The sequence below is a fragment of the Malania oleifera genome, chromosome 11 (genome assembly GCF_029873635.1).
Source record: "Malania oleifera isolate guangnan ecotype guangnan chromosome 11, ASM2987363v1, whole genome shotgun sequence".
Lineage (NCBI taxonomy): Eukaryota > Viridiplantae > Streptophyta > Magnoliopsida > Santalales > Ximeniaceae > Malania > Malania oleifera.
Genome location: NC_080427.1, coordinates 78,464,374 through 78,491,445, shown reverse-complemented (window position 1 = coordinate 78,491,445; position 27,072 = coordinate 78,464,374). Strand labels below are relative to the sequence as shown.

At 36.1% G+C, this 27,072-nt stretch overlaps 1 protein-coding gene across 2 annotated transcripts in view; it reads left to right on the top strand.

Annotated features, from left to right (window-relative positions):
• The first annotated feature begins 202 nt into the window (after positions 1–202).
• LOC131168215 (TATA-box-binding protein) overlaps positions 203–27,072 on the top strand; it is a 44,594-nt gene continuing 17,724 nt past the window's right edge. The window contains exons 1-2 of one of the 2 annotated variants that reach the window (XM_058127499.1): positions 203–415; positions 3,824–4,001. In XM_058127499.1, the coding sequence (XP_057983482.1) occupies positions 3,925–4,001 (77 nt within the window). In that variant the 5' untranslated portion in view covers positions 203–415; positions 3,824–3,924. The remainder of the gene's footprint in view (positions 416–3,823; positions 4,002–27,072) is intronic. The other variant, XM_058127500.1, reaches the window with a different exon arrangement.

Here is a 27,072-nt window from a genome sequence, read left to right as displayed (position 1 = left end):
GACAATATAAATTAGCATAACCTTTTATTTTTTTTACTATACAGTAACAAAAAATGAAAACCAGGAATAATATTAAACAATCTGTTATTATAAACAAATTATTGATAAATGAGAAACTTTATGAAAAATTAATTATTAATTGACGACGAGAGAATGAACTTGTTCAATTCTATTATCCGCCTACTCCGCGGGTTATCGGGTCCACTTTGCGAGGTCTATAAATTCCGGACCCTCCCTCTTTGCTGTCCCTTTCTGGCTTCCTTGCTCGAACGAGGTAGCTCGCTCTTCCTCCCTCCCTCTCTAGACGCAGAACCACCTCTGGTCGTCTCCCTCTGGTGTCCCCTCTGCCGGAACTGTCAGGTGCAAACCGCTTTTGGGCTGTCTTTTTTCACGGCATTTCCGCCGGAATTCCCAGGTCTCGCTCCCTTCTTCTCTATTCAAAATCCACAAATATTCAGTCTATCGCTCCTTTCTCAAGTCAAAACCCAACGATGTTCAGAAATAATTTTATTGCGTTTCATTACAGCGGTAGTTCGTGGACACAAACAATTTCGTAACACATCCTTGCACTTTCTAGGCTTTCGATCGAAAGCCCATGAGCTTATCTATTGCTCCTTCTAAGGCTTCTAAGCTTGGTTTGATAAAAATGTCCGGGTTTCTGGGGAAGCCTACTCCTTTGTCTTTCTTTCTTGCTGGTGCTCACTTTCATATTATACAATGTTTGGTCTTATAATGCTCATTAGGTTTTAAATACTTATTGTATGCAACCAAGGCAATCGGTGAACTTTAACAAGTTAGGGATCTTCTTCTTCAGTAGGAATTTTGATTCCACAATTAGGAATTTCATGCAGGGTTTAGTCATCTTATGTCGTATTTTGTAATCCCCTAATATAAATTAGATCGCTTGTTTTAGGGCTTTTTTGGGGAGATTCAAATGAGGAGAAGAAAATTCATTGGGTGGAATGTTTAATTCTTCAATAAGCAAAATGGGGGTCGGGGAAAGCAAGCTTGGGGGAATCAGAATCCTCATCGTTAACTGCCAGTGGTTAAATCTATGTATTATGACACTCGATCCATCTTAGTTTTGGAAAGTCTAGTTTAGTCTAGAGGTAGTAATGGGAGCGGTCTGTGTTTGGTTGTGGGGATGGGAGACGAAGTTAATAATATGTTAATTGTTAATCTAAGGAGGCTTACTGTTATATTTAGAACTAGAATAGAGGTATGAAGAGCTAACCCTGAGAAGGCTAAGAAAGGCTGAAAGAATGAGTAAATCCAGAGTCCCAGACCACTGGAATAATTGGATGGCCGATTCCTAATTCTTGTATAGACAGAATATAGGAAAGAACAAGAGAAAGCTCTCTGATACACAATTTTGTTGCTTCTGTTGTAACCTTATTGTGTCTAAATTGGAGTGCCTACAACATATTTATTAGGGGCGCTGCTAAAAATTTTTAGATGCAAAACATTGTGTCATGTATGCTGAAAAAAAACATGGTTTAATAGCCTCTTCAAAAGAAAACTGAAAAAAAATGATAGTAACTAGTATTCATAGCAAAGCAAAGCAAATTATCACAACTTCCCAACATCACCTTATCTACTTTGCAATTGTTTGAAAAATATGGTAATTTGCATAGAAAAGTAATTCTGCGTGGGAAGGCCTGAGAGCGCTCCAAAATCCCCATACTAATTTTTTGGAATTTTGATTTTTTCATTTGAAAAATGTTGGGTCCTCCTGTGCTGCCTTATCTTAATTAACCCTAAACAAAAGTTTACCTCACAAATTTAGGCTAGTTGGCCCTCTCTCTGTCTCTCTCTCTGTTTGGTTGCTGCGAAAATTTGAGGAAATTAGGTGTTGCATGCAGTCTTCAATACTCTCTTAGCATCTCATAATTTGGTTTCTAACTTAGCCAAAAGATTGCCAACAATAGAGACTCCTTTGATAGATGCAGTCCTTACCAAGGGCATCTGCATCAATGGCATCTGCTTCAATGGAGAAGTCCTTAATTCAGTCCTTTAGATTAACAATGGAGACAAAGACAGATAATCCCAGTATTTTGTGGTCCTTTTACGGTCCTGTCAAGGGGGACTTGCCCCTTTGTGTTTTAAATAAAAATTATTCTTATTTTCCCTAAAATGTGTGGTTGGCCAAGGCTGTTTAATTTGATGTAATTCTGTAATAGGCTGTCAAAATGAACAACTTCTGGCCGAAAAAAAATGCAGAAATTTGAAGAATTTGTTGATTGCTGTATTCATACCCAGTGTTGACCTGCTCATTGCTCTTTGTTTGAATAGACTGAAATGTGATAGCTGTCTTTACATTGTAAAACATTGTGATATCTCAATCTGTAATTGGAAGGTGTAATATTTATACAATGTTCAGCAATAGCAGATGGTTGGAATCTGACATTTTAATTTATTATTAATTTGGGCTTAAGGAACTTTCATAAAATAATTTAAATTGTAAACAAAAAATCGTCAATTTCTTTTTCAGTTTGATGATGGAATACTTCACTATCAAAATAGCTGTCATTCCCATGAATGGAATAAATATTAATATTATAAATTTACTTGCTTTTAAGCCATATGACTAATGGTGTTATGTCGCATAACTTGTATTTCAAGTTGAGATTATTGTGATATAAGATATTTCTATTTGAAATGTTGGTATTTTCCTTCCAATATTGAAGTGTCGCCTTCTAATTAGGCAAGTTGATGCTGGTTTACTTGTGTTTTTTTGGGAAGGACCTGTTTCAATGATTTTAAATCCCTATTTTACTATTTCTTATTCTTTTCTTTTGGCGACAGAATTTTATACTTTGTTTTTTTATTTAAAATAAAGAATTAAGATTTTTTAGAGTAAGAATGTAGTTAAGAATTTATAAATATAAGCATCACATTGGAAAGTGTCGAATGGGGCCCGGGGGGGTGGCGCACTGACAGTGTGGCTGCACTCTCAGGGTTCAGATCTTAAAAAGCCTCATCCTATGGGGTTCAAATATTAAGTTTGTATTTTCTTGGTGAAAATGAAATTTTAATGTTTGTATAACAACAACAGCGACATGCTTTTTGATGTGAACTATTATATGTTGGACTTAATTGACTGCTTGATGGTGCCTTGACCTGTTTGGTATTTGAGGAGTATGAAATTGATACTATATTATCACTATACTAAGTATGTAGTACGGAGTGCTCAATAGTAATTTGTGGCACTATTCTAAGTATTCATTGCTGGTTTGTTGTTGGCTTTTGTGATAAAGTGTGCTAGGAAGAAGCTCTGAGAATTGAAGGATACCTTGTCTGATGAATAAAGGGAAATATTATGTTGCCAGTTTCTTGCAATATCTGTTTTACTTGCTGTCTCAATCAAGAAGGATTTATAAATCAATTATCTGATCATCCCTTTCAAGTGCATAGCATTATAGATGACTCATTAGTGGAGAAGTTGGTATATGTTTCGAGAGCAAAGCGCTACGTATCCACACCTTAAATATGTAGCATAGTGTGTATTGTAAAGATAGTGACTAAGGGCCCTCATCTTGATTGTTTCTCAATAATTTAATCCTCCAAGCACCAACATCACAAGCAGAGATTTTCCCCCTTTCTCTCAAAAGTGAACAAAGATAAATTACGAAAAATTTGTTTTTTCTTTTGCTGGATACTTGCTAGAAAAGCAACAACAAAATTCCTCCAAATCTCTCAAAGAGTATGAATGTTGCTTTAATTATACTCTGTTAATCTATTTGAATGTGGTATAAGGTTGCATTACTTTGTTGTGTATGCCATGAGGAGAGTCTCTCAAGTTGCAAGCTAAATACCTTTTCAGGTTGGAGAACAAAAAAAGTCTCAGAGGTATTGATTATAAATTTTTACGGTACATTGAAGATCGAAGGAACATATTGAAGATTGGGGAAAGGAGAAAATAGTATGGCTGATCAAGTGTTGGAAGGTAGTCAACCGGTGGATCTTTCCAAGCACCCCTCTGGAATTGTCCCTACCCTTCAGTAAGTCTGCCATTATCTCATATCCTTTTCTTGTTCCATTGTAATCTAAAGATGCTTGTATATAAATGTACGGAAAAAACCCTATGCCATGCATGAGATTAAACAAAATAGGTTTTTTTTTTTTTAATTAATTGAAATGTAAATTATATAATAATTCAGTATATGGTTTAGTAAATAGTAAAATTCTATTGATAATAAAAGTGCACGCACTGAATGTTGGGATGGGTAGAGAATACATTCCATCAATGATTCTTGAAATTTCAATTAAATTATTTTCCTTAAATTGGGATCTAATATGTTAATTCCATGTAATAATCTTTTAATTGCAAAAGATTGTCTTTATTATGTTTTTCAATTAATTAAGTTGTTAAGAAAAGAAAGAAAAGCATATATGTTTCACACAAATAGTTATTTCCTTCATTTAAGTTCTCAAAATCAAGCAATAGATATGTTTCTTAATTTTTTTGTAATTATTTAATTAGAATGTTTCTTAATTTGTTTTAAATTAATTGAAAATATTAAATAATTACTTAAAATTTCCTTAATATATTTTTGGAGGTAATACAACAACAACAACAAACCAAACCTTAAGTCCCTCTAGGTGGGGTCAGTTTTCCTTAGATGGATTTAAGGCTATTAAATTCATACTATCTCATTCCAAGTTATTTTAGATCTACCTCTACCCTTTCTACTACCTCTCATAGTAACTAATTCACTCTTCCCCATTGGCGCACTACTTGACCTATGTTGTAAGTGCTTAAACCACCTGAGCCATCCCTCCCTTTTCTTCTATAGGAGTTACGCCTAACTTATCGCGAATATGTTCATTCCTTAATTTATCTTTTAATGTTATACCACTCATTTATCTTAACATTCTCATCTCAGCAACTTTTTCCTTTTGGATGTGTTGTTTCTTAGTTGCTCAACATTCTGATCGATACAACATAGCTGGTCTTACAACCATCCTATAGAACTTCTTTTTTAATTTTAAGGGTATTTTACGATCACACAACACATTGGAAGCACTTATTTACCTAACATGTTTTTACTCTATGCAATACATCTTCTTCAATTTATTCTTCAACTTGCATTATTGATCCAAGGTATTGAAGTCTATCATGATCAAGTTTTTGCCTTTGATATTCCTCCTAAACAACAATAACAACAACAACAAAAAAAACTAAACCAAGCCTTAAGTCCCATTAAGTGGGGTCGGTTATATGAATCCTTTTTCATCAATTTATGCGATCATGGACCATTTCTTTTGACAGATTCAGGGATATTAAATCCTTACTCACTATCTCCTCCGAAGTTATTTTAGGTCTATCATTAGCCCTTCTACTGCCCCGTAGAGTAACTAACTCACTCTTCCTCACTGGTACACTATGCGGCTTACGTTGCAAGTGTCCATGCCATTTGAGTCGTCCCTCCCTTATCTTATCTTCTATAGGAGCTACACCTAACTTACCGCGAATATGTTTATTCCTTAATTTATCTTTCAATGTTATACCACTCATCCATCTAAGCATTCTCATTTCGGCCACTTTTACTTTTTGGATATTATGTTTCTTCGTCGCCCAACATTCTGATCCATATAGCATAGTTGGTCTTATAGCTGTCCTATAAAACTTCCCTTTCAATTTTAAGGATATTCTATGATCACAGAGCACATTTGAAGCACTTCTCCATTTAACCCAACCTGCTTTCGCTCTATGCATTGCATCATCTTCAATTTTTCCTTCAGCTTGCATAATAGATCCAAGGTATCGAAATCTACAAGTGCTATTTATTTCTTCATCATCAAGTTTAACTTTGTCTCCAATATTCCTCCTATCATTACTAAAATTACATTTCATATATTCTGTCTTATTTCTACTTATCCTAAAGCCTCTAGATTCCAAAGCTTCTCTCCATAATTCTAACTCAGCCTCAACTCTGTCCTTAATTTCATCAATTAATATAATATCATCTGCAAATAACGTACACCATAAATACTCTTAGTTAATTGTTCCATCACTAAAGCAAAAAAATAAAGACTCAAAGTAGATCCTTGATGTATACCTAAGGTGATTGGAAATTCTTTAGTTTCTCCATCTATAGTCCTTACGTTAGTTGTTATTCCATTATACATATCCTTAATGACATTAGTATACCTACTACATACACCTTTTTTTTTTTTTTTCTAAAACCCACTATAGAACTTCCCTAGGTATCCTATCATATGCTTTCTCAAGGTCAATAAATATCATATGCAAGTCTCTCTTCTTTTCCCTAAACTTTTCCATTAATCTTCTTAAAAGATATATAGCTTCTGTGGTAGATCTCCCATGTATAAAACCAAATTGATTTTTTGAGACGTTCGTTTCTAACCTTAATCTTTGTTCAACTACTTTTTCTCATAGTTTCATTGTATGACTCATAAGTTTAATTTCACGATAATTATTACAATTTTGAATATCTCCTTTATTTTTATATATAAGTATTAAAGTGCTTTTCCTTCATTCATTTGACATTTTCTTAGTTTTTATAATTGTATTAAATAAATTAGTTAACTATATAATTCCGTTATCACCTAAGCATTTCCAAACTTCAATTAGGATGTCATCTGGTCCTATAGCTTTCCCATTTTTCATCTTTTTTAGTGCAATCTTAACTTTGTTAACTCTAATTTTGCGAATAAATCTCATATTTTTAGTCTTTTTCTCATTTGACAATTCTAAGTTTAAGCCTTCTATTTGGTTTTCATTAAACAACTTACTAAAGTAACTTCGCCATCTTTCTTTAATGTCTTCGTCCTTAACCAAGACAGTATCATCCTCACTTTTTATGCATTTTACATTGCCCAAGTCCTTACTCTTTCTTTCTCTAGCTTTAGCAAGTTTAAATATATCTCTTTCCCCTTCTTTTGTATCTAATTTTTCATATAAACTATTAAATGATCTGAATTTAGCTTCACTAATGACATTTTTTTGCATATTTTCTTGCCTCCTTATACTTTTCAAAGTTATCCCTATTTCTACAATTTTGCCACGTTTTATACCAAATTCTTTTTGTCTTTATGACTTTTTGTACATCTTTATCCCGCCACCAACTTTCTTTGGTATTTGAGAATCTTCCTCTTGATTCACCTAAATCTCTTTTGCTATCTTTCTAATAGAGCTAGCTAATCTACTCTAAAGAGTATTTGTATCTATCCCATCCTCTATAGTCCAATCCCTATCTTTGATCATTTTATTTTTAAATTTTATTATATTTTCTCCTTTTAGGTTCCACCACCTAGTTCTCTTATACTGGTTTATTTTATCCTTTTTCTTCCATTTTTTTTTATCCTTTGATATTCCTCCTACTATGACTAAAATTTCATTTCATATCTTCTGTCTTATTTCTACTTATCATAAAGCTTTTAGATTCTATAGCATCCCTCCATAATTCTAATTTAGATTCTACTCCACTCCTAGTTTCATCAATTAAGACAATATCATCTGCAAACAACATATATCATGAAACCTCATTTTGGATACTTCTAGCAAGTTCATCTATCACTAAAGCAAAAAATAAGGGCTTATAGAAGATCATTGATGTACACCTATTGTGATTGAAAATTCCCTAGTCTCTCCATTTATAGTCCTAACACTATTCATTACTCCATTGCACATATCCTTAATGACATCAATATACCTACTACAAACACTATTTTTTCCTAAAACCCACCATATACCGTTCATCGATAGTTATTACAATTTTGAATATCTCCTTCATTTTTGTATATAGGTATTAAAGTGCTTTTCCTCCATCCGTTTTGATGTTTTCTTGGTTTTTATAATTGTGTTAAATAAATTAGTTAACCATATAATTCTGTTATCACATAGGCATTTCCAAACTCAATTAGGATGTTATCCGGTCCTATAGCTTTTCCTCTTATCATCTTTTTTAATGCAAACTTAACTTTGTTAACTCTAATTTTGCGAATAAATCTCATATTTTTAGCATTTTTCTCAGTTGTCAATTCTAAGTTTAAGCCTTCTACTTGGTTTTTATTAAATAGCTTACTAAAGTAACTTTGCCATCTTTCTTTTATGTCTTCTTCCTTAACCAAGACAATATTATCCTCTCTTTTTATACATTTTACATTACCTAAGTCCTTACACTTTCTTTCTCCAGCTCTAGCGAGTTCGAATATATCTTTTTCCCATTCTCTTGCATCTAATCTAGCATATAAATTATTAAATGATCTATATCTAGCTTCACTAACGACCTTTTTTGCATCTTTTCTCGCCTCTTTATACTTTTCGAAGTTTTCCATGTTTTTTCACAATTGCCATACTAATTTATTTTTGTCTTTACAACTTTTTAACATCTTGATCCCATCAACTTTCTTTATTTTTCGAAAATCTTCTTCTTAATTCACCTAAAATCTCTTTTGCTATCATTTTAATAGAGCTAGCTATCCTACTCCAAAGAGTGTTTGTTTCTACTCCTCCTTTATTGTCCAATCACTATCTTTGATCATTTTATCTTTAAATTTTATTATATTTTCTCCCTTTAGGTTCCAACTCCACCACCTAGTTCTCTTGCATTGATTTATTTTATCCTTTCTCTTCCATTTTTTAATACATATATTACACACTAAAACTCTATGTTGTTTAGTTTAGCTTTCACCTAGGATAACTTCACAATCCTTACATGATAAATGATCTACCATCCTAGTTAAGAAAAATTCTATTTGATTTTTATTTTGCCCACTTTTGAAGGTTATTAGGTGTTCTTCTCTCTTCTTAAAGCAAGTATTCATTGTAATAAAATAATGACATGGCGAAGTATAAGATTATATCCCCAGATGCATTTTTATCTCCATATCTATATCCTCAATGTCATATGATTTTCTTACAATGAATACTTGTAAATCCTCAGACTCATTTTTATCTCTATCTCCATATCCATATCTTCAATGTATCTTCTCATAAATTGTCCCTTCCAATGTGTCCATTCAAATCTGCTCTTAGTTTGGCCCCGTCTTGTGGCTTTTGAAAAGGAACTTTTTAAAAAGGAATTGATGAAAATTAGCTGATTAAGATCATTGTAAAAATTATTTGGCTCCTTTGAAAAAGGAATTATTAGAAAGAAAAAGCAAATTTTGAGTGTTCGATTAGAAAGTTGGAAAGTGCCTGAAAATATTTAAAATGACTAAAATGGATATATATTTTTTGGAAATTTAATTAATGCATTGATCATGTTGCACAACAATAGCAAAACCAAGCCTCAAGTCCCACTAGGTGGGGTCGGCTATATGAATCTTTTTCCGCCAATTTATGCGATCATGGACCATTTCTTTTGACATATTTGGTGATATTAAATCCTTACTCACTATCTCTTCCCAAGATTTTTTAGGTTTATCCCTACCCCTGCTACTGCCCCCCATAGTAACTAACTCACTCTTCCTCACTGGCGCACTATGTGACCTACGTTGCAAGTGTCCATACCATTTGAGTTGTCTCTCCCTTATCTTATCTTCTATAGGAGCTTCACCTAACTTACTGCGAATATGTTCATTCTTTAATTTATCTTTCAATGTTATACCACTTATCCATCTAAGCATTTTCATCTCAACAACTTTTACTTTTTGGATATTCAGTTTCTTCGTTGCCCAACATTTTTGATCCATATAGTATAGCTGGTCTTATAGCTGTCCTTTAAAACTTTCATTTTAATTTTAAGGGTATTCTACGATCACAGAGCACACTTGAAACATTTCTCCATTTTACCCAACTTGCTTTAACTCTATGCATTACATCATCTTCAATTTCTCCTTTAGCTTGCATGATAGATCCAAGGTATCGAAATCTACAAGTGCTATATATTTCTTCATCATCAAGTTTAACTTTGTTTCCAATATTCCTCCTATCATCACTAAAATTACATTTCATATATTCTGTCTTATTTCTACTTATACTAAAGCCTCTAGATTCCAAAACTACTCTCCATAATTCTAACTCAGTCTCTACTCCGTCCCTAGTTTCATCAATTAATACAATATCATTGGTAAACAATATACACCATGGAACCTCTTTTTGAATACTCTTAGTCTGTTGGTCCATCACTAAAGTAAAAGGATAAGGACTCAAAGCAGATCATTGATGTACACCTATGATGATTGGAAATTCTCTAGTTTCTCCGTCTATAGTTTTTACAGTAGTCATTATTCCATCGTACATATCCTTAATGACGTCAATATACCTATTGCATACACCCTTTTTTTTTTTTTCTAAAACCCACCATAGAACTTCCCTAGGTATCCTATTATGCTTTCTTAAGGTCAATAAATATCATATGCAAGTCCCTGTTCTTTTCCCTAAACTTTTCCATTAATCTTCTTAAAAGATATATAGCTTCTGTGGTAGATCTCCCTGGCATAAAACCAAATTGATTTTCTGAAACCTTTGTTTCTAACCTTAATCTTTGTTCAACTACCTTTTCCCATAATTTCATCGTATGACTCCCAAGTTTAATTCCACGATAGTTATTACAATTTTGAATATCTCCTTTATTTTTGTATATAGGTATTAAAGTGCTTTTCCTTCATTCATTTGGCATTTTCTTAGTTTTTATAATTGTATTAAATAAATTAGTTAACCATATAATTCCGTTATCACTTGAGCATTTTCAAACTTCAATTGGGATGTTATTTGGTCCCATAGCTTTCCCATTTTTCATCTTTTTTAGTGCAAACTTAACTTCGTTAACTCTAATTTTGTGAATAAATCTCATATTTTTAGTCTTTTCCTTATTTGACAATTCTAAGTTTAAGCCTTCTATTTGGTTTTCATTAAACAACTTGCTAAAGTAACTTTGCCATCTTTCTTTAATGTCTTCGTCCTTAACCAAGACCACCCTCACTTTTTATACATTTTACATTTCCCAAGTCCTTATACATGTTGTAATATTTGAAAAAAAAAAAAACTAAGGGCAACAATAGAATAGAAAATTGGGAAAAGGCTAGCTTTTAGCTTTTAAAAGCTTCAAACCCACCTTTTAAAAGTTCCCCAAAGAAGTTAAAAGTTGGCGTTTTAAAATCCAAAAAAGCTGTTTACCAAACATGTTATATCGAGCTTTTACTTTTAAAAAAGAGGAGTTGAGGCAAAAATGGGAGGCCAAACTCACCCTAACTCAACATTAAAAAAAAAGAAAAGGAAAAGATCAAATACTTTTGGCCCAAAGATCATATAAATTTGGCTCAAGCAAAATGCGAGAGTTTTCAAGGCTCAAGCAGCTTCTTTCCACTTGCTATGGGATGGAGTTGTCTGTCATTTGGCACTTTTTTTTGGGTGGGGGGGGGGGGTGTTTTTGGTGTTTGATCCTCAAAGGGCAACATTTGTAATTGCTTTTAGTTGATTTTTGGGAATGCCTTTCCCCCATATTGTTTTATTTTATTTAATGGAATTTTATTATCTGAAAAAACTTCCTTCTATTTGATTTGTAGATATCATTTTTTGAGCAACAAAGATTAATTATATTAAAAATAGGCATCAAGGGGTTGCCACTCAAGTACAAAGAAAACGACAAGAGAGAAACATCCGTTAGTGAAATGTATCAAGAAAATCAAGGATTACCAAGTGGTCCTTCCACCCAGCCCAAAATGCTAGCTAGAGATTATAGCAATCAAATTGTAACGACCCGGTCCTTTATACGGACCCAGGTGTCACTCTTTCATTACATAATATCTATATCTGTTCAAGATATGGAAACAACCCGCCCTAAACAGGGACATACGGGTGTAAATAATACATAATCATGATGTAAATGTCGTGGAAAAACATAAACATCTATTGGGATTACTACTAGCCTTATACCAGAGTTCACTAATACATCCATAATTTACATACATTCGGACTTAGAGTGATCGTCATATTACAACCCTCCAAAAAGGACTTTCATCAAGTTTAGTACAAAATTTAGATGCTTACGTAAGCTAACCAAAATAACCACCTCAGTCCCTTTATCTACTAGGACCGACGCACGGACGGACTTGAAAACAAAGGTTGTAAGATAGGGTGAGACACCTCTCAGTAAGGAAAAAGGGGTTACAACAGTGTGTGACTGCATACATGCATATTTTCATTCAACATCTGGAATATAAATCAAATATTTTCAATACAGTAATGCATAAGGTATATCATCATTCATATTACAAAATTCCCACATCTGTCTTTCGACCATTTAATGATTTATCAGATGACCAACAGCAAAATATCCCTATAACCAGTTTTACCCCGTGGCTCGGGTTGTGCACTGGTACTCGTCCAATGCCCTGTTCGTGCAGACACTGTCGAGTACCTACATACAATCCGACTGCCTCCATTGGCCCAATATCAGCCAATGTTTTCACCCTGCTAGCCGACCATCTTGGTACCCACATCGTTTAGTACGTGTGGTTGCATGTGTACATCTAGCTACGATATCGTGCCGTATCATATAACAGTGGTTTCATTTCACCCTGCAAAGAAAGTATTTTTCAACCCTCTTGGGACTCTCAAGCTGTGGTGTGTATCATAAATTCAATTTATACAAATATGATTTTATCTCCCATAATCTATATCAATAGTATAGAAACAATTCCAGTGGGTTCAAACCGGCGTCTTTCCACCTGGTTTACCCCTCTTTGTTTACTGATGCGGCTCGGTGTATCACCAGCCTCTGTTTATCACATTGTCAGTATAACAAATTGGAATTTCATTCCCATATTCTATATCAGTAGTATAGAAAATACATTCATTTCCATTTCAACATATATCACACAAGTTTAATACAAAAACCCGCTAAATGATAGAAATTCAATATACATAGTTTAACTAAATAAATAAAGGAATCGAGTTTCTCCTACTATAGTATAAACACAAATAAAGATGTTTGTAAAATTTGGAGATCATATGTCGAAATCCTCGTTTTTACCAAAAATCGTAAAATCGTCAAACCGGCATTTCTACTCGGTAGAATTTCACAAATAAGTAGTTAAATCATAGATAATAACATAAACTAGCTTTTTAGCGGTTTAGTTTTCCAAAAATGCTGTTGTAATCAAATTCCCCTTACCTTATATTCGAAATGAAACTTCGTACGAAAACGGTCCAAAACGACAACCCGAGATCCTGAAAACCTAAAACCACAGAACATAACCTTACTATGTTTTCCACTGCTATCCAAATATCCAATCAAAATTAGGATCAGATTCCTACCTCGATTCTTGGGAAAACCCGAAACTCTCCGAAACGACGATCCGATCCACTAAAAGTGTAGAGTTTCCTCTTCTGATCCACGCAGTACCCTCCGTTTTTGGAAAAGGATGACGAACGACGAAGGATCTTAGAGAGAGAGAGAGAGAAAATGAGAGAGAGAGAGAGAGACAGAATGAGAGAATGAGAGAGGATAAGAGAATTTATAGAATAAATCCTTACTTAGCCCTGAAGTAATCTAAATAAATATCTCCTCCAAGATATTTATATATAAATATCTAAAAATATATCTTTTCAAAATATCTTCTTCAAAATATCTTTTTTTTCTTTTTCTTTTTCTTTTTTTTTTCTTTTTCTTTTTTTTCTTTTTCAGGGTCAGGTTACTACACAAATGGTCCATGACAACTTGAATAGGAGAAATAGTTCCTTTGAGGACTCTTTTGTTCATCTCTCTCCACTTGCCCAAAAAATAGCAAGGGGAATGAGGGAGAGAGATTTCTTCCTTCCTAATTTGATCTAATCCTTTCAAACCTATAATTCACCCTCTACTATTGGTACAAGGACCCACTTTTGCTTTGCAATGAAGATGGTTAAATTCCACAATTTTTTGGTCCATGAATAATGGAGAAGGTCGTGATCAACCAGTTTGTCTAGCTCTAGGCGTAAAAAGTATCTATTGACAAGTGATAAACTTTTTTTCTGAAAACTGTCCATGGTAAAGATTCTTCCAAGAGTAGCTTCCCATGTGAAAAAGGCAACCTTTGAAGGGGCTGCTGTTTTCCTAATCAGCTTCCAAGTGAAGTTAGTGCTGCTCTTAGCCGGGGAGTTAAGGTGTTTGTAGAAATAGCTGACCAAGAAGATTCCGTCCTTGCCCAAAACCCATTTGGCTCATCAAAATTGGCTTGACATTGAATCTTATAGAGACTGTTAAAAATCTGCAAAAGTATCAAGTTCGCAATCAAAAGCATTCCTATTCATAGGAATATCCATAGTTGTCAAATGGAGATTCGAATCATGAATCGAAATTCCACTTTTGGGAATTTAGAAACGAGAATCAAATCGAATCATAAGATTCGGTAAATTTTCCAAAACCAATTCTAAATGATATATTGATCTACAAACAAGCAGCAAAATAATAAAATACATTTAAATTATGATAATAAACGAATCATATTTAATGTGTATGCTTTCCCTAAACAAATGAAAGGTAAGAGAATGACTAAGAAAATATTACAAAAATAATGAACTTTCTGCTGTTAAGAGAAAGAATCAGGAAAAAATAATAAATAAATGAACTTTTGGAGTTTATCAACAATTTTAAAAAAATATTTCATGCATATATTTCTCGAATTAAAAATGAAAAATAATTAACCTAAAAAATGTTAATAATTAAACAAACTACTAAAAGACCCAACTTTTGGAACTTAACAACACAACGAAGCATGGATACCACCTTTTAGCTGGTGAGTGTTCCACTCCTCAATGGCAAAACACTATACTCCTAGAGCGAAGAATGGTTTTGTTAAGGCAAGATAAGAGCTAAAGTTCTATTTTCTCCTCTTTTTAAGCATAAAACTGACAAGAAATGGTAAAAAATAAAGGAATGATGTTTTTGGGGTTTTAAAACTAGTCGGGTTTGTCAGGATACGATAGGTCTAGAATCATGTGAATCGATAGATTCGGATCGATTCGATAGTTCATGAGGTGAATCGATAGATTCGGTAGTTGATTTTTGATTTTCTAGTAAGATTCAAATCGATTTGGTGTAGAATTGATATGAATCGTATGAATCAAATTGTGAATCGTAAGATTCTAACAACTATAGGAATATCCCCTACAATCCCCTGACTGATGAACTCCCATGTGTTAGCTAATAGGGGCATCTTTGTCACAAGCTAGTTTGAAGATGGAATGAACATATGAGCTGAGCTGGGAATTGCCACACCAGATATCATGTTAGAAGAACACAACCTCTCCATTTTTCAAATGAAATTAGATGAGAGAGAAGAAACTCTCCCATTCTCTTTTGATATATCTCCAAACACCTTTACCATGAGCTTCCTTTGAATCCTTTTGAGGTCCAACCATTATGATGGAGACCATACTTGGCAATAATTACATCCCCCTGAATGATTTTTCTCTATCATGAATTTCCAAAGCCATTTCCTTAAGAGGGCCTTACTAAAGATAGTAAGGGATCTGAGGCCAAGGCTGCCCTTTTGTAAAGATTGTTTAACACCACCCCCTTTTAACAAGATGATATTTGAAAACCTCACCCATGTTCCTCCAAGGGCATCTTCTTTGAATACCCTTCGATCTTTGGGAATTGTATTGGGGAAAGGGAAAAGAGATGTGAAGTAAATCAGGAGATTGGATAGAATATTTCTAATGAGAGTGAGTCTTACCACCTTTTGACAAAAAATTCATTTTCTAACGGGCGAGTTTCTTTTCAAACTTGCCAACAATGGCAATCCAAAAACTATTATCCTTAAACTTGCTCCTAAGGGGAGGCTGAGATAGGTAACATGGAAGGCTTCGAGCTTACAGCCAAGGAGACTTGCAAGCAAAGGACCACGATCACAAGTCCCCATTGAAGTGATTTCACTTTTGCCTAGATTCACTTTTAAGCTTGGAATCACCTCTAAACTAAGGAGGATGCATCTAAGATTAAGAATTTGATGTGGATCATCGTCACAAAAGATGATGGTGCCATTTACAAAAAGAAAGGGGTTGATTTCCATAGTCATTATTCCTTCCAATGCTGTGTCCCTTGAGAAAGCCGCCTTCATTTGCATTAATTGTCATAAGACTTAGAACTTCCAGGACCTGTGATAAACAAAAGGGGGGAAAGGGGGTAACCTTGTCTTAAACCATGAGATGATATGAAGAAATCAAAAGGGCAGCCATTTACCAGTATCAAGAAGGATGGGGTAGAGATACACTGACGGGTCCATCTGCACCAAAATTCCTTAAAACCCTTTCTTTTGAGAGTGTACAACTGAAAATTTCAGTTAACATGGTCAAAAGCTTTCTCGATATCTAGCTTGCACCCCACTCCTCTTATCCCACCCTTAATGTAGGTACCTATCTACAACTTCATTGGCAATCAGGGCAATGTCCATGATTTGCCTACTTGCAATGAAGGTGGGCGGGTGCTCCCTGACAACTTCCGAAATTGCATGTTTTAGCCTAGCTGCTAGGACTTTGGGTAGGATTTTGTACAAACTACCAAACAAGATGATCGGGCAAAAGTCTCTGATGTTGCTAGCCCTCGCTTTTTTAGGAATCAAGAAGGTAGTTGAGTTGATACTAGACACAAAATTGGCTGTTCTATGGAAATCTTCAAACCCCCAGTGATATTTTGCTTGAGGAGGCCCTAGTTCGTTATTAAAACCATTAGGATTGGGGGCTTTATTCCCATTGCAACTCTTGAGAGCTTGAACAATTTTTTCTTCCTCAAAAGGCCTCTCAAGGTTCAAGCCACAGAGCTTTGGAGAGGGTCAGGTTTCTAAACATAACACCGTCAACTATTGGTCTCCATAACTCTAGTTCAGTGGTACAAAGCTTTGAAAAAGTTGCGAATGTCTCTCTCTATTTCCCCCTCATCCCCCTATATCTCTCAATTCCACTTGTACGCTGGTTGTCATATTAAATTAAATATATTTGTTTTTTTAAAAGAAGAGATTTTATTGGTAAGAGGAAAATTGACAAAAAGGAGAAAAAGACTCCCTCCGTCAAAATTGTGGGAAAATCCAGAAAAAATAAACTAGTAAAACAAAAACTGGAAAAACCTTAATATTCAGAGTAAAAGATTCCTCCATTCTCGTTGAACCTTCGAAAACCATAATATTCAGAGTAAAAAATTCCTCCATTCTCGTTGAACCTTCGAAAAACTAACTCCCTTAAAGCAATTGAACCCAACACACCATAAAGGAGCTAGGTAGTGAACCTTCTTCCAAACCAGCTTCCAAATGAATTTTCTCCTTAAAAAAATCCGTGCATTTCGCTCTAACCATAATCCCCACAACACTGCAAAAATATCGCATATCCGAAGTGCAACCCTCTTCTTCCTTCTACCAAACCCCTCGTAAGAAATAGACAACAATTCCTCCATTGATTCCGGGCAGACCGAAGATTATTCCATCGCACCAAATAAATGAAATAGGTGAGCTGCCATTTCGGAATTCAAATAGCATTGCACTTAAACATCTAGAAATAAGGCCTTCAAATGTCTCCTAATCTGCAACAGGTTATTGTTGATTTTGTCAGGCACAATCAGCCATATAAAACCTTTAATTTTTAGTGGAGCTTTTGCCTTCCAAATAAATGAATATATGGGAAAACAATATTTGCAATGGGTCAAAAACTCAAAAAAAAAAAAAAAAAACAAAAAGATTACAAGAATACACCCCCAAATGGTCCGAAACCCAAGACCAAGTATCCCTAGCTAAAGAAAGATGACAGTTGTTCAGTAACGACAACAAGGAGGAAAGTTCCAACAATTCTCTATCTCTAAGAGATCTTTTGAAATGAAAGTTCCATGAAATCAAAGGGCTACTTGAGTCAACCACAAAGAAAGAAATCATACTATCTTGCCCTGAGATCAAACGAAAGAAATGAGGAAAATATGTGGCTAGAATATCTTTCCTTAACCATGGATCTTTCCAAAATCGAATCCGAGAACCCATCCCCACTGCAAATTTAATGTGAGGTGTAAACAAGGTATAAATTTGAGAAATAGATCTCCATGGGTTCTCCAATGAACATCACAAACCAACATTGGTACCCCACCTCTTCTCACCCACCCCATACTTGCTTCTAATCACATTATGCCAAAGGGAGTGATCTTCTAGGGGAAAACACTATAACCATTTTTAGCTAAAATGACGATGTTTTTAGACATCAAATTTCCAAGACCCAGTCCACCCTCCAATTTAGACCTCCAAATTAATTTTACGGTGCACATTAGCTGCATGGTGGAAGAAACTAGGATTTCTATTCCCCTCCTTCAACCAAAGAGCCCTAGATTTTTGCCTCGAAATCATTTCCTTTGAGGTGATGATATGGGCAATATATTTTTTGAGAGCAAAAACGTTTTTGTTCCACCATTTCAATTTTTCTATGTGCAATTGCAGCTTTGAGGCAACCGAAAAGCTGTCCTTCCCTTCGATTTGTAGCTTTAGATAACAATTCTTGACCTGTTCATCAAATCCTTCATGTTTGAATATATATTCTTAAAGCGGAAAGGGGTTGGCCCCCACTTAATTCCCCCTGTGCCAATGAGTATTGGACAGTGTTCGAGATAGCGTGGGGAAGCAAGGATTGGATAATCTTCGAGAAGTGTTCCTCCTAGTCGAAGGAAATTAAGAATCTATCAATCCTTGAGTGTGACCTTGTGTTTGATCGTGTGAAGGGACAACAAATAAGATGGAGGTCAATAAGAGCGTTAAGCGTTGACAAAATGACAAAACTCCTGCATGCAAATTGATTCAGAAGAAGTCCCATTCCTTTCATGAGGATAAAGGATCATATTGAAATCACCCCCAATAAACCATGGATTATCCCATTTGTCTTTATTTTCCATTAGTTCTTTCCACAAGGATGTCTGAAAGGCCCTTCACATGGGCTGTAGACCCACCCCCAGCAAAGTTCCAAATGAAATTATCTTCAGGACTCTTGAACAAACAGGTGACTGACAAAGCATCGATGGAATGCTCCAACAATTCCTGAACCAGGTCATTCCATATGATGAGAATACTTCCTGCATTATCTGTCACATTCAATGAAATCCATTTACAATACTTAATTTCCTATAAACTGTTTACCTACTCACTATCCATGGAATTCACCTTTGTTTCTTGAAAACAAATAACATCCCCTTTCCAGTCATTGAGAAATGATCTGATTACGGATTTTTTGTTTTGTCAATAAGTCCCTTCACATTCCATGAGATTAACATCCTCAACATATGATAAATCCCCAACCCAGTTGCTTCCAGCCTCTCCCAAATCAGAGTACTCTCCCGACTTGTCATAGTTCACTGAGCAATCCAGTCTCTTTAATTCCATACGCATGCCTTTCAAGCAGCTGCTGCCTTGCTGTTTTTTCCTAGAAGTCTTGCCTTCTTCTCTCCTCAAATAATCGCCTTGCTTTTTCTTCAAATCCTTCGAAAGTACCCAGATAATTTTCTCTTACCAAGTTCATTTTACGGAGCACCCAATTAGCATTCAACAGATCTAGTTTGAGAGTCTTGCAAAAAGAATGGTAACTGGCTTGAATAGGGCAAGCCTGCTCAATTGGGTCTTGCTGGACCTGCTGAAAGTTAGAATTCCCAAAGAGGACCTGCGGCGAGTCCAAAGAACCAAAAGGACCATAGCTGGAGAGGAAAGGGGTGAAAGCAGCAGGCTTATCAGGTGGTGGGCGGAGGCTGACTCAAAAAGTGGTGGCCGTAAGTGAAACCACCTAGGTGTGAACAAGGGGCTTGAAGAAAAACTAGCTCCCAACTCCTTGAAGCTTGTGCAAGGTATAAGGCAAAGAGAGCTGAGCCCAGAAGATTTGAAGGGAGGAATCGTGGCAGCCTCATGGACGACATGTGTGAAGGATCATGTTGCTCACGCACCTTCTCCACCAACTTTGACTATGACTTGGAGATGGAAAGCCTGATGCAGCCCTGGAAGTGAGGACACACACACTATACCTCTGGGAGGGGGAATAATGTAGCTATTTTGGGATCAGCAGGGAGGCTCGATTGGTAAGTCTTGAACAATGACCCTGATCACACCTTTAGAATGACTTGGAAGGCTAGGGGTCACTCTACGACCTAGCTCCGTTGTTGAGCAGAACTTAGACTAGCCTTTCAAGTCAAGACCCTCAGGTTTGCAATGACCCTCTGGCCTCCTTCATTGATTTCAACTAGGGCAAGGAACTTGCCAAAATTGATTTCTTTAAGTTGGAGCAGCAACATCTTCTCCTTTGACCTCTAGCGTCGGAGCCAAGAGAAAAGGGCCTGACGCTGAAGGGGCTCCAGAAATCATTTAGGGCAGCCAAGAGCCATTCAGTTTCACCCACATCAAAAAAGATGGAGACCCTCCTGCCTTTGTGATTTTCAGTGACTCTGAGGAGGTCGACCTTCTGGCTATAAAGTGCTAAGTTGAAGGACTTCCTTTTGATGAATATGGCCAACCTGCTCTGTGTCACATGGTGGAGGGGAGGGTGTGCACTGGAAAGACAGCTGCTGAACAAAGAAGAGGCTTCAACCTTCGAGAGAGTAAGAGGTTTTGAGGCTGGGAGAGAGGAGAGGCTTCAAGCCTTCAAGAGAGAAGAGGCTTCAAGTCTGGGAAAGAGGTTCAAGGTTGGGAGAGAGTTGCGAAGTCGGGGAAGGGGTTGTGAGTCACTCTAGGGCTTTGATGAAACTAAAGCTGCCAGGCTTCCGTGGCCTTTGAGAGGAGAGAGCTACAAAAGGGGGAGGGGGAGGAAGGGGTCATAGGCCAGTCAAGGGCTCCATGAAGCTACTACTCAAAGCTGAGAAGTAGGGCTCTGACAAAGCTAAGGCTGGGCGCTTCCATGGTCTTCGATGAGAGATAGCTTCAAAGCTGCACTAAATAATGTCTATGTTGTTGATGCAGTTGCAAAATAAAGCAAGTGTTGTTAGATACAAGGTACACAATAGTTGTCTTTTGATTTGTAGAAAATCAAATCTTCCATAGTTTGTGTGATCCTTAATCAAAACGTAAATAAATTTTCAAATAAATTATTTTAAAAAATGTTAGGATCCAATGTGCTAAGGCATGTGTGAATTATTATGTTTCTTTAATCAATTAATTTATTAAGAAGAGAAAAAAAGGCAAATACTTTTACAAAAAAAAAATATTTTCCTTCTATTTGATTTTCCAAAATTTGCAATCAATATGTTTCCCTAAAATTTTATCTATTTTTTTAATAATATTTTTGTTAATTCACACCAAATTAATTGTGGTGTTGAAGAATTACTTAAACTTACAGTGTTGCTCTATTTTCTTAATTAAGTTTGTTTTATGAAAATAAAAAAAAGTAAATTTATTCATCCAAAAAATATTAGTTTTTGGAAATCAAGGGACGTAATCTTTCCTTACTTCTATGTGATACTTAATTGATACTTTAACCGATATCAAATTAAATTATTTTAATTAATAAGTTAAGATCTTAACCTCACGTGATCTTTTAATTATTAAAAAAATTGTCTTTATTATGTTTCTTTAGTTAATTACATATTAAGGGAATAAAGAAAAAGCAAGTATGTTTCGCACAGGAAAAAAATTCCTTCTATTTCTTTTCCAAAATCAAGCAACAAATATCTCCACAATCTGCTGAACCTGCACAAAAAATAGGAAATTGCATGCCCACTTAGTTCTGTAGAATTGCAAGTTGTGAACTTCCACAAAACAATAATAATAGACATCAAAATCTCAAAATCTATAACTAAACATATTAGATACATATGTATCAGTTCTCTAGCCGTTATTTTCCTCATTTTCCATGGCAATAAAACAGGGAACATGAATAGGAAAAGTAAAGAAAAAAAATCATAAAATCATTTGTGCTCAAACACTAGTAAAAATATATGACTCTTGAGTTCATCATCTAAAATTGGATTGATTGAGCCTCCGAAGATTGAAATTGCTAGAGCATGTTCTTGAGTGTGAGCTTCTAAGAGTGTATTGTTTAGATTTATCTTGAGAAGCTTTAAGCCTTGTTTGGAGCTTGGAGACATTAGGGAAAGGAATGGAATTCACTTGTCTTGTTTAGTTATCAAAGGAAGTAACAAGGGAAATAAAATGGATAAAAAAAAAAAAATGAATAAAGTTTTGATACATGTCATTAACATTTGATTTTTCTTAATTTCTAATCGTATAGAACAAATTTCATTCTTAATAGCATTTAATATCGAGAGACAATACAATGAAAAGTAGATTTTTTTTTTCTTTTCCCAAACAAAATCCTTGATCCAATAGGGCCTTACTAACATATGCCACCTCCTTGTTGCAAATGAAAATTACAAAAATAATAGAATGTTGATGAATTGATGCTTGCTCTAACAACATGGTTAGGATAGAATATTCATGGGTTATGATTATAGGCAAGGAGATTGAGGGGCTTGGAGGTTTGAATCCCATTAAGGCAACTTAGTTTGGCAATGATGATAATGGAGGTTGGGACCAAATCACCATCATATAGAGAGAAAATATGATGTTAGTGGGAAGCTATAATTGTGGCATTGCCATTGGTGAGGAGGAAGAGAAAAGACATGATCTTAGATCAATAATTGTGTAGTTAGTTAATTTTATTAATTTAAAAAATTGGGATGAATTGTGTGCAGGGCAGTGGAGTTTTAAGGGGGTGAGCTTTTCTGATGTTCAACGCGATTGGCAGTACGCGTTTGATTGTTAGTTTGTGCTGGTTTTATTTGTATTTTTAGTTTTCCAGTTGTTTTCCTTAGTTTTTTTATCTGGAATTTTCCATACTTTGTTAAGGACTTTGTCAAGGAGAAGTCTTATTCTCCCGGCTGTATATTCTTAAATTATAAATGAAATTCTTCTTTAACTAAAAAAAAAAAAAAAAAAAGAAATACTGAAGCTCAATAAAGCGTTCTAATCATGTTGGCAGCGTCAAAGGAATGCTCTTGAAATGACCAGCACTAGATGCCCAAAGAGATGCCAAATACCTAACAAAATGGTTCGAATTGTCCTCTCTTTTGAGAAGGTATTTCATTATATAGGCAAGACTGCCAGTTATACAAGGAAACTTAAATCTGTACGTGTTAATTACACAGAGTGATCTTAAGAAGCTATATATGGTAAGCCAACTAATTTACATAGAGTGATTTTAGGAAGCTATACATGGTAAGCTAAATCTCCTCCTATTTATGAAAGTATATACAACTTAGATTAATAGCTATTAACAAGGCATAATTTATGGCCTTCTATTGACATCCCCCCTCAAATTGATGCTGGTTATCCATAAGCATCAATTTGTTTGTAAGAAAATTATGCGGTTGCCGTGTGAGAGCCTTGGTGAAAATATTTGCCACTTGAAGATTGCTAGACACATGAGGAAGAGAGATAGTCTGAGCTTCAAACACCTCACGGATGAAGTGGTAATCAACCTTGATATGTTTAGTGCGTTCATGGAAGATGGGATTGGCTGAAATGTGAATGGCACTAGTATTATCCGCATGAAGAGAAGTAGGACCACTTGGAGAGAAGCCAAGTTCAGCCAATAGCCCTCGGCGCCAATGTATCTCAGCGCAAGCCTGGGACATGGCCCTATATTTGGACTCAGTAGAGGATTTAGAAACACGGTCAGTTTTTTTGCCTTTCCAAGAAATAAGAGCCGGACCAAGAAACATACACCAACCCAAAGTAGAACGTCGAGTGTCAGTACACCCGGCATAATCAGCATCACTATATGCTACAAGATCAAGTGAAGTACAGGAAGGATAGAAAAGTTCCTGCAAAGCTGTGCCATGGACATAGTGAATGATTTGTCGAACTGCAGCCATATGAAGGTGCCAAGGAGAAGCCATGAACTGACTAACCTGTTGGACTACATAAGAAATATCAGATCTAGTAATTGTAAGATAGAATAAGCTGCCAACCAGTGTACGATAGGCTACAGGGTCTGATAACAAGTCACCCTCTTCTTTGCGCAGCTTGAGATTAAGTTCCATGGGAGTCTCAAGAGGGGTAGAGTCCTGGAGACCAGCAGTAGCCACCAAATCCTGGGCATACTTGTGCTGTGACAGAAAAATACCATGGAAACCAGTAGTGATTTCTAGAACAAGAAAATACGCAATAGATCCCAGATCCTTCATGTGAAAAGAGTCCTGTAAGTACTGATTTAATTGGGAGATCAGAACCAAATCAGTACCAGTGATGATTATGTTGTCAACGTACACCAAGAGAATGACAACACCAATCTCAGTTTTGCAAAGAAACAACGATGCATCATACTTGTTTTTGAGAACGGCAAACTTGAGTATAGTAGAAGTATATTTCTCATTCCATGCATGACGGGCCTGTTTGAGACCATACAAAGAGCGACACAACTTGCACACTGCCGAAGTAGGGGTGGAAAGTAAACCTGCAGGAGGACGCATATAAACATCTTCCTTGAGATCCCTGTGAAGAAAGGTGTTCTTCACATCCATTTGGTGCAAACCCCAATTTTGAGAAGCGAAAAATAGCCAAAATTGTGCGGATGGTGGTCATTTTGGCCACCGGAGCAAAAGTTTCCTTATGATTTACTCCATATTCTTGATTATTTCCAAGAGCTATTAAGCAGGCTTTATACTTGTCCAAACTGCCATCAGACTTAACCTTAATAGAATAGACCCACTTACATCCAAGTGGAGTCACACCTGCAGGACAATCCACCACTTCCCAAGTCTTATTAGTCTCAAGAGCACATAGTTCCTTCTGCATGGCCTGTTGCCAGCATTTCTCTTTGACTGCTTGTGAGTAACCAGTAGGAATATCAATAGAAGATAGAGTGGTGGACAGTGCAGAAGTAGTAGTACCTGTTGTACGTGACGGGAATCCATAATGGTCAGGAGGACCCGATACTCTAGAAGAGCAGCGCAAAGGAGCAGATGGCAAGACAGGAGCAGAAGGGTGCAGCACTGGAGGTCTCCACTGGTATACCATGCCTGGCTAGAACCTTTCAACATGAGTACTAGGAGCACTAAAAGTGTCATCAAAAGAAGGTAAGAAAGCAACAGAAGACTCTGGTGAGGAAGACATAGGAAAGAACCATTGATTTTAAAAAAAAGCACATTCCTTGAAACACGAACTTGATTAGAGTTTGGATCATGGCATAAATAACCCTTTTGTGTGACACTATATCCCAAGAAGGCACAACAGATGGATTTTCGTTCAGCTACTCCATTTTGTTGTGGACTATATGGGCAGGAACATTGAGAGATAATACCTTTAGATTGCAAGAAAAGTTGGAACTCATGAGACATATATTCCCCACCTGAGTTGGACCGAAAAAATTTAACAGCAGCTGAAAATTGAGTGTCAGCAAGAGCTAAGAACAGTTTGAAAATATGAAAAACTTCTGATTTGTGCTGCAAGAAATACACCCATGTATATCTGTTGTAGTCATTGATAAATGTCACAAAATATTTGTATTGGGCGTGAGAAATAATAGGACTAATATTCCAGACATCACTATGAATGATCTCAAACTGTGGGTGGCTCTACTTCCTTCAGAAGGAAAGGGCAAAGTCTTACTTTTGCTAAGTTTACAAGTTGCACAATCAGGAAACATAGTGGTAGAAGAATGCTCTTTATTATTCAATAAACCAGATTTCAACAAATAAGATAGAACCCTAGAATTAGGATGACGAAGGCGCTTATGCCAGACTTCATTTGACACTCTAGACTAATTACAAAGTAAAGACACTACAGAGAAAGAAGGTAAGCTTCGTGGAACAGATAGTTGTAGAGAAAAGAGACATCCATACTTAGGTCCCTTCGCTATCAACTGCCCTGACATCTGATCCTGCACAGCACAACCACCGTGAGTAAATTGTGCATCATAAATTTGATCCACAAGCTGGCCAATAGAAACTAAATTCACAGAGAGATTAGGTGATACCAAGAACATCCTTAAAGGAAGAAGATACATCACCAACTGTCACAATGGGTAGAGCACTACCATTGGCTGTTTGAATATGTGGAGAGCCACAATATTCTCTGACATTACTTAAACCATGGAGAGAATTAGTCATATGATTAGAAGCACTCGAGTCTAAGATCCAAGAGGGAGATGAAGAACCAGTACCTTGAAGACCCAATGCTGAAAATGCACTCACAATTATTTCTTGCACTGTTTCTCGAGTTAGAAAAGGTGCTGGAGGCTGTAAAGCAACAACAGAAGTTGCTGCAGTAGCAGCAGGCTTAGCTGGCTGTAAGTCACCAGTAACAACAGCATGATAGACCTTATTGGAGCGTGAAGGACGAATAGTACAGTCCTCAACAATGTGCCCTGGCTGCTTGCAGTAATTACAAAATTTCTGAGGACATTTAGGGGAAATATGGCCATATTTCTTGCAACTATAGCTCTGTGTGGTGCTTATGTCACGACCCTTCCCCTTGCCATGATTAGCATTGGCAACTGAGACAGTATTAGAAGCAACACGAGACTGCTCCATAATATTCTGAGTATTGAGGCGTTGTTCCTCATCCAAGAGTTCTCCAAAACAGGCCTCCAAAGTCGGAACAGGATCTCTATTTACTAGAGAGGCATGAATAGATTCAGAGTCAGGCCTCAATTTCATTAGAAATTGGTCTCTTGGCTGGTTTTGTGTACGTGTTGTACTGTTGCCAATCCTGCTTCCAATCCTTCTGCAGAGACTGTGGCTGTAACAAGGTTGGAATAATCATTCCACAAAATGAGAAAACCAGAGTAGTAGTCTTGAACTGATAGATCCCCTTGAGTATAGTTAGCAATGGCCAACTCAAGCTGGAAGCACCTAGCATTCTTGTCTTGGTTATAGACTTGCTTGAGATAATTCCGCATAGCCTTTGCAGACCTATGAGGACGCAGAGAAAGAATCAGATGTGGCTCCATTGAACTAAGAATCCAGGACATGATTTGATTATCTTTGGCATCCCAAGCTACCTTGTCGGCCACAGACCTTTCTGCAGTAGATCCCCCTTTGCTGCTGCCATCTATATGTCCCCACAGCTCTTTACACTTGAGAAAGGTCTCCAATTGAAACTCCCAAGAAGCATATTTTTTGCTAGTGAATTTGACACAAACATTATCTGACTTCTCTCTAAGTACTGAGGCTATGACTG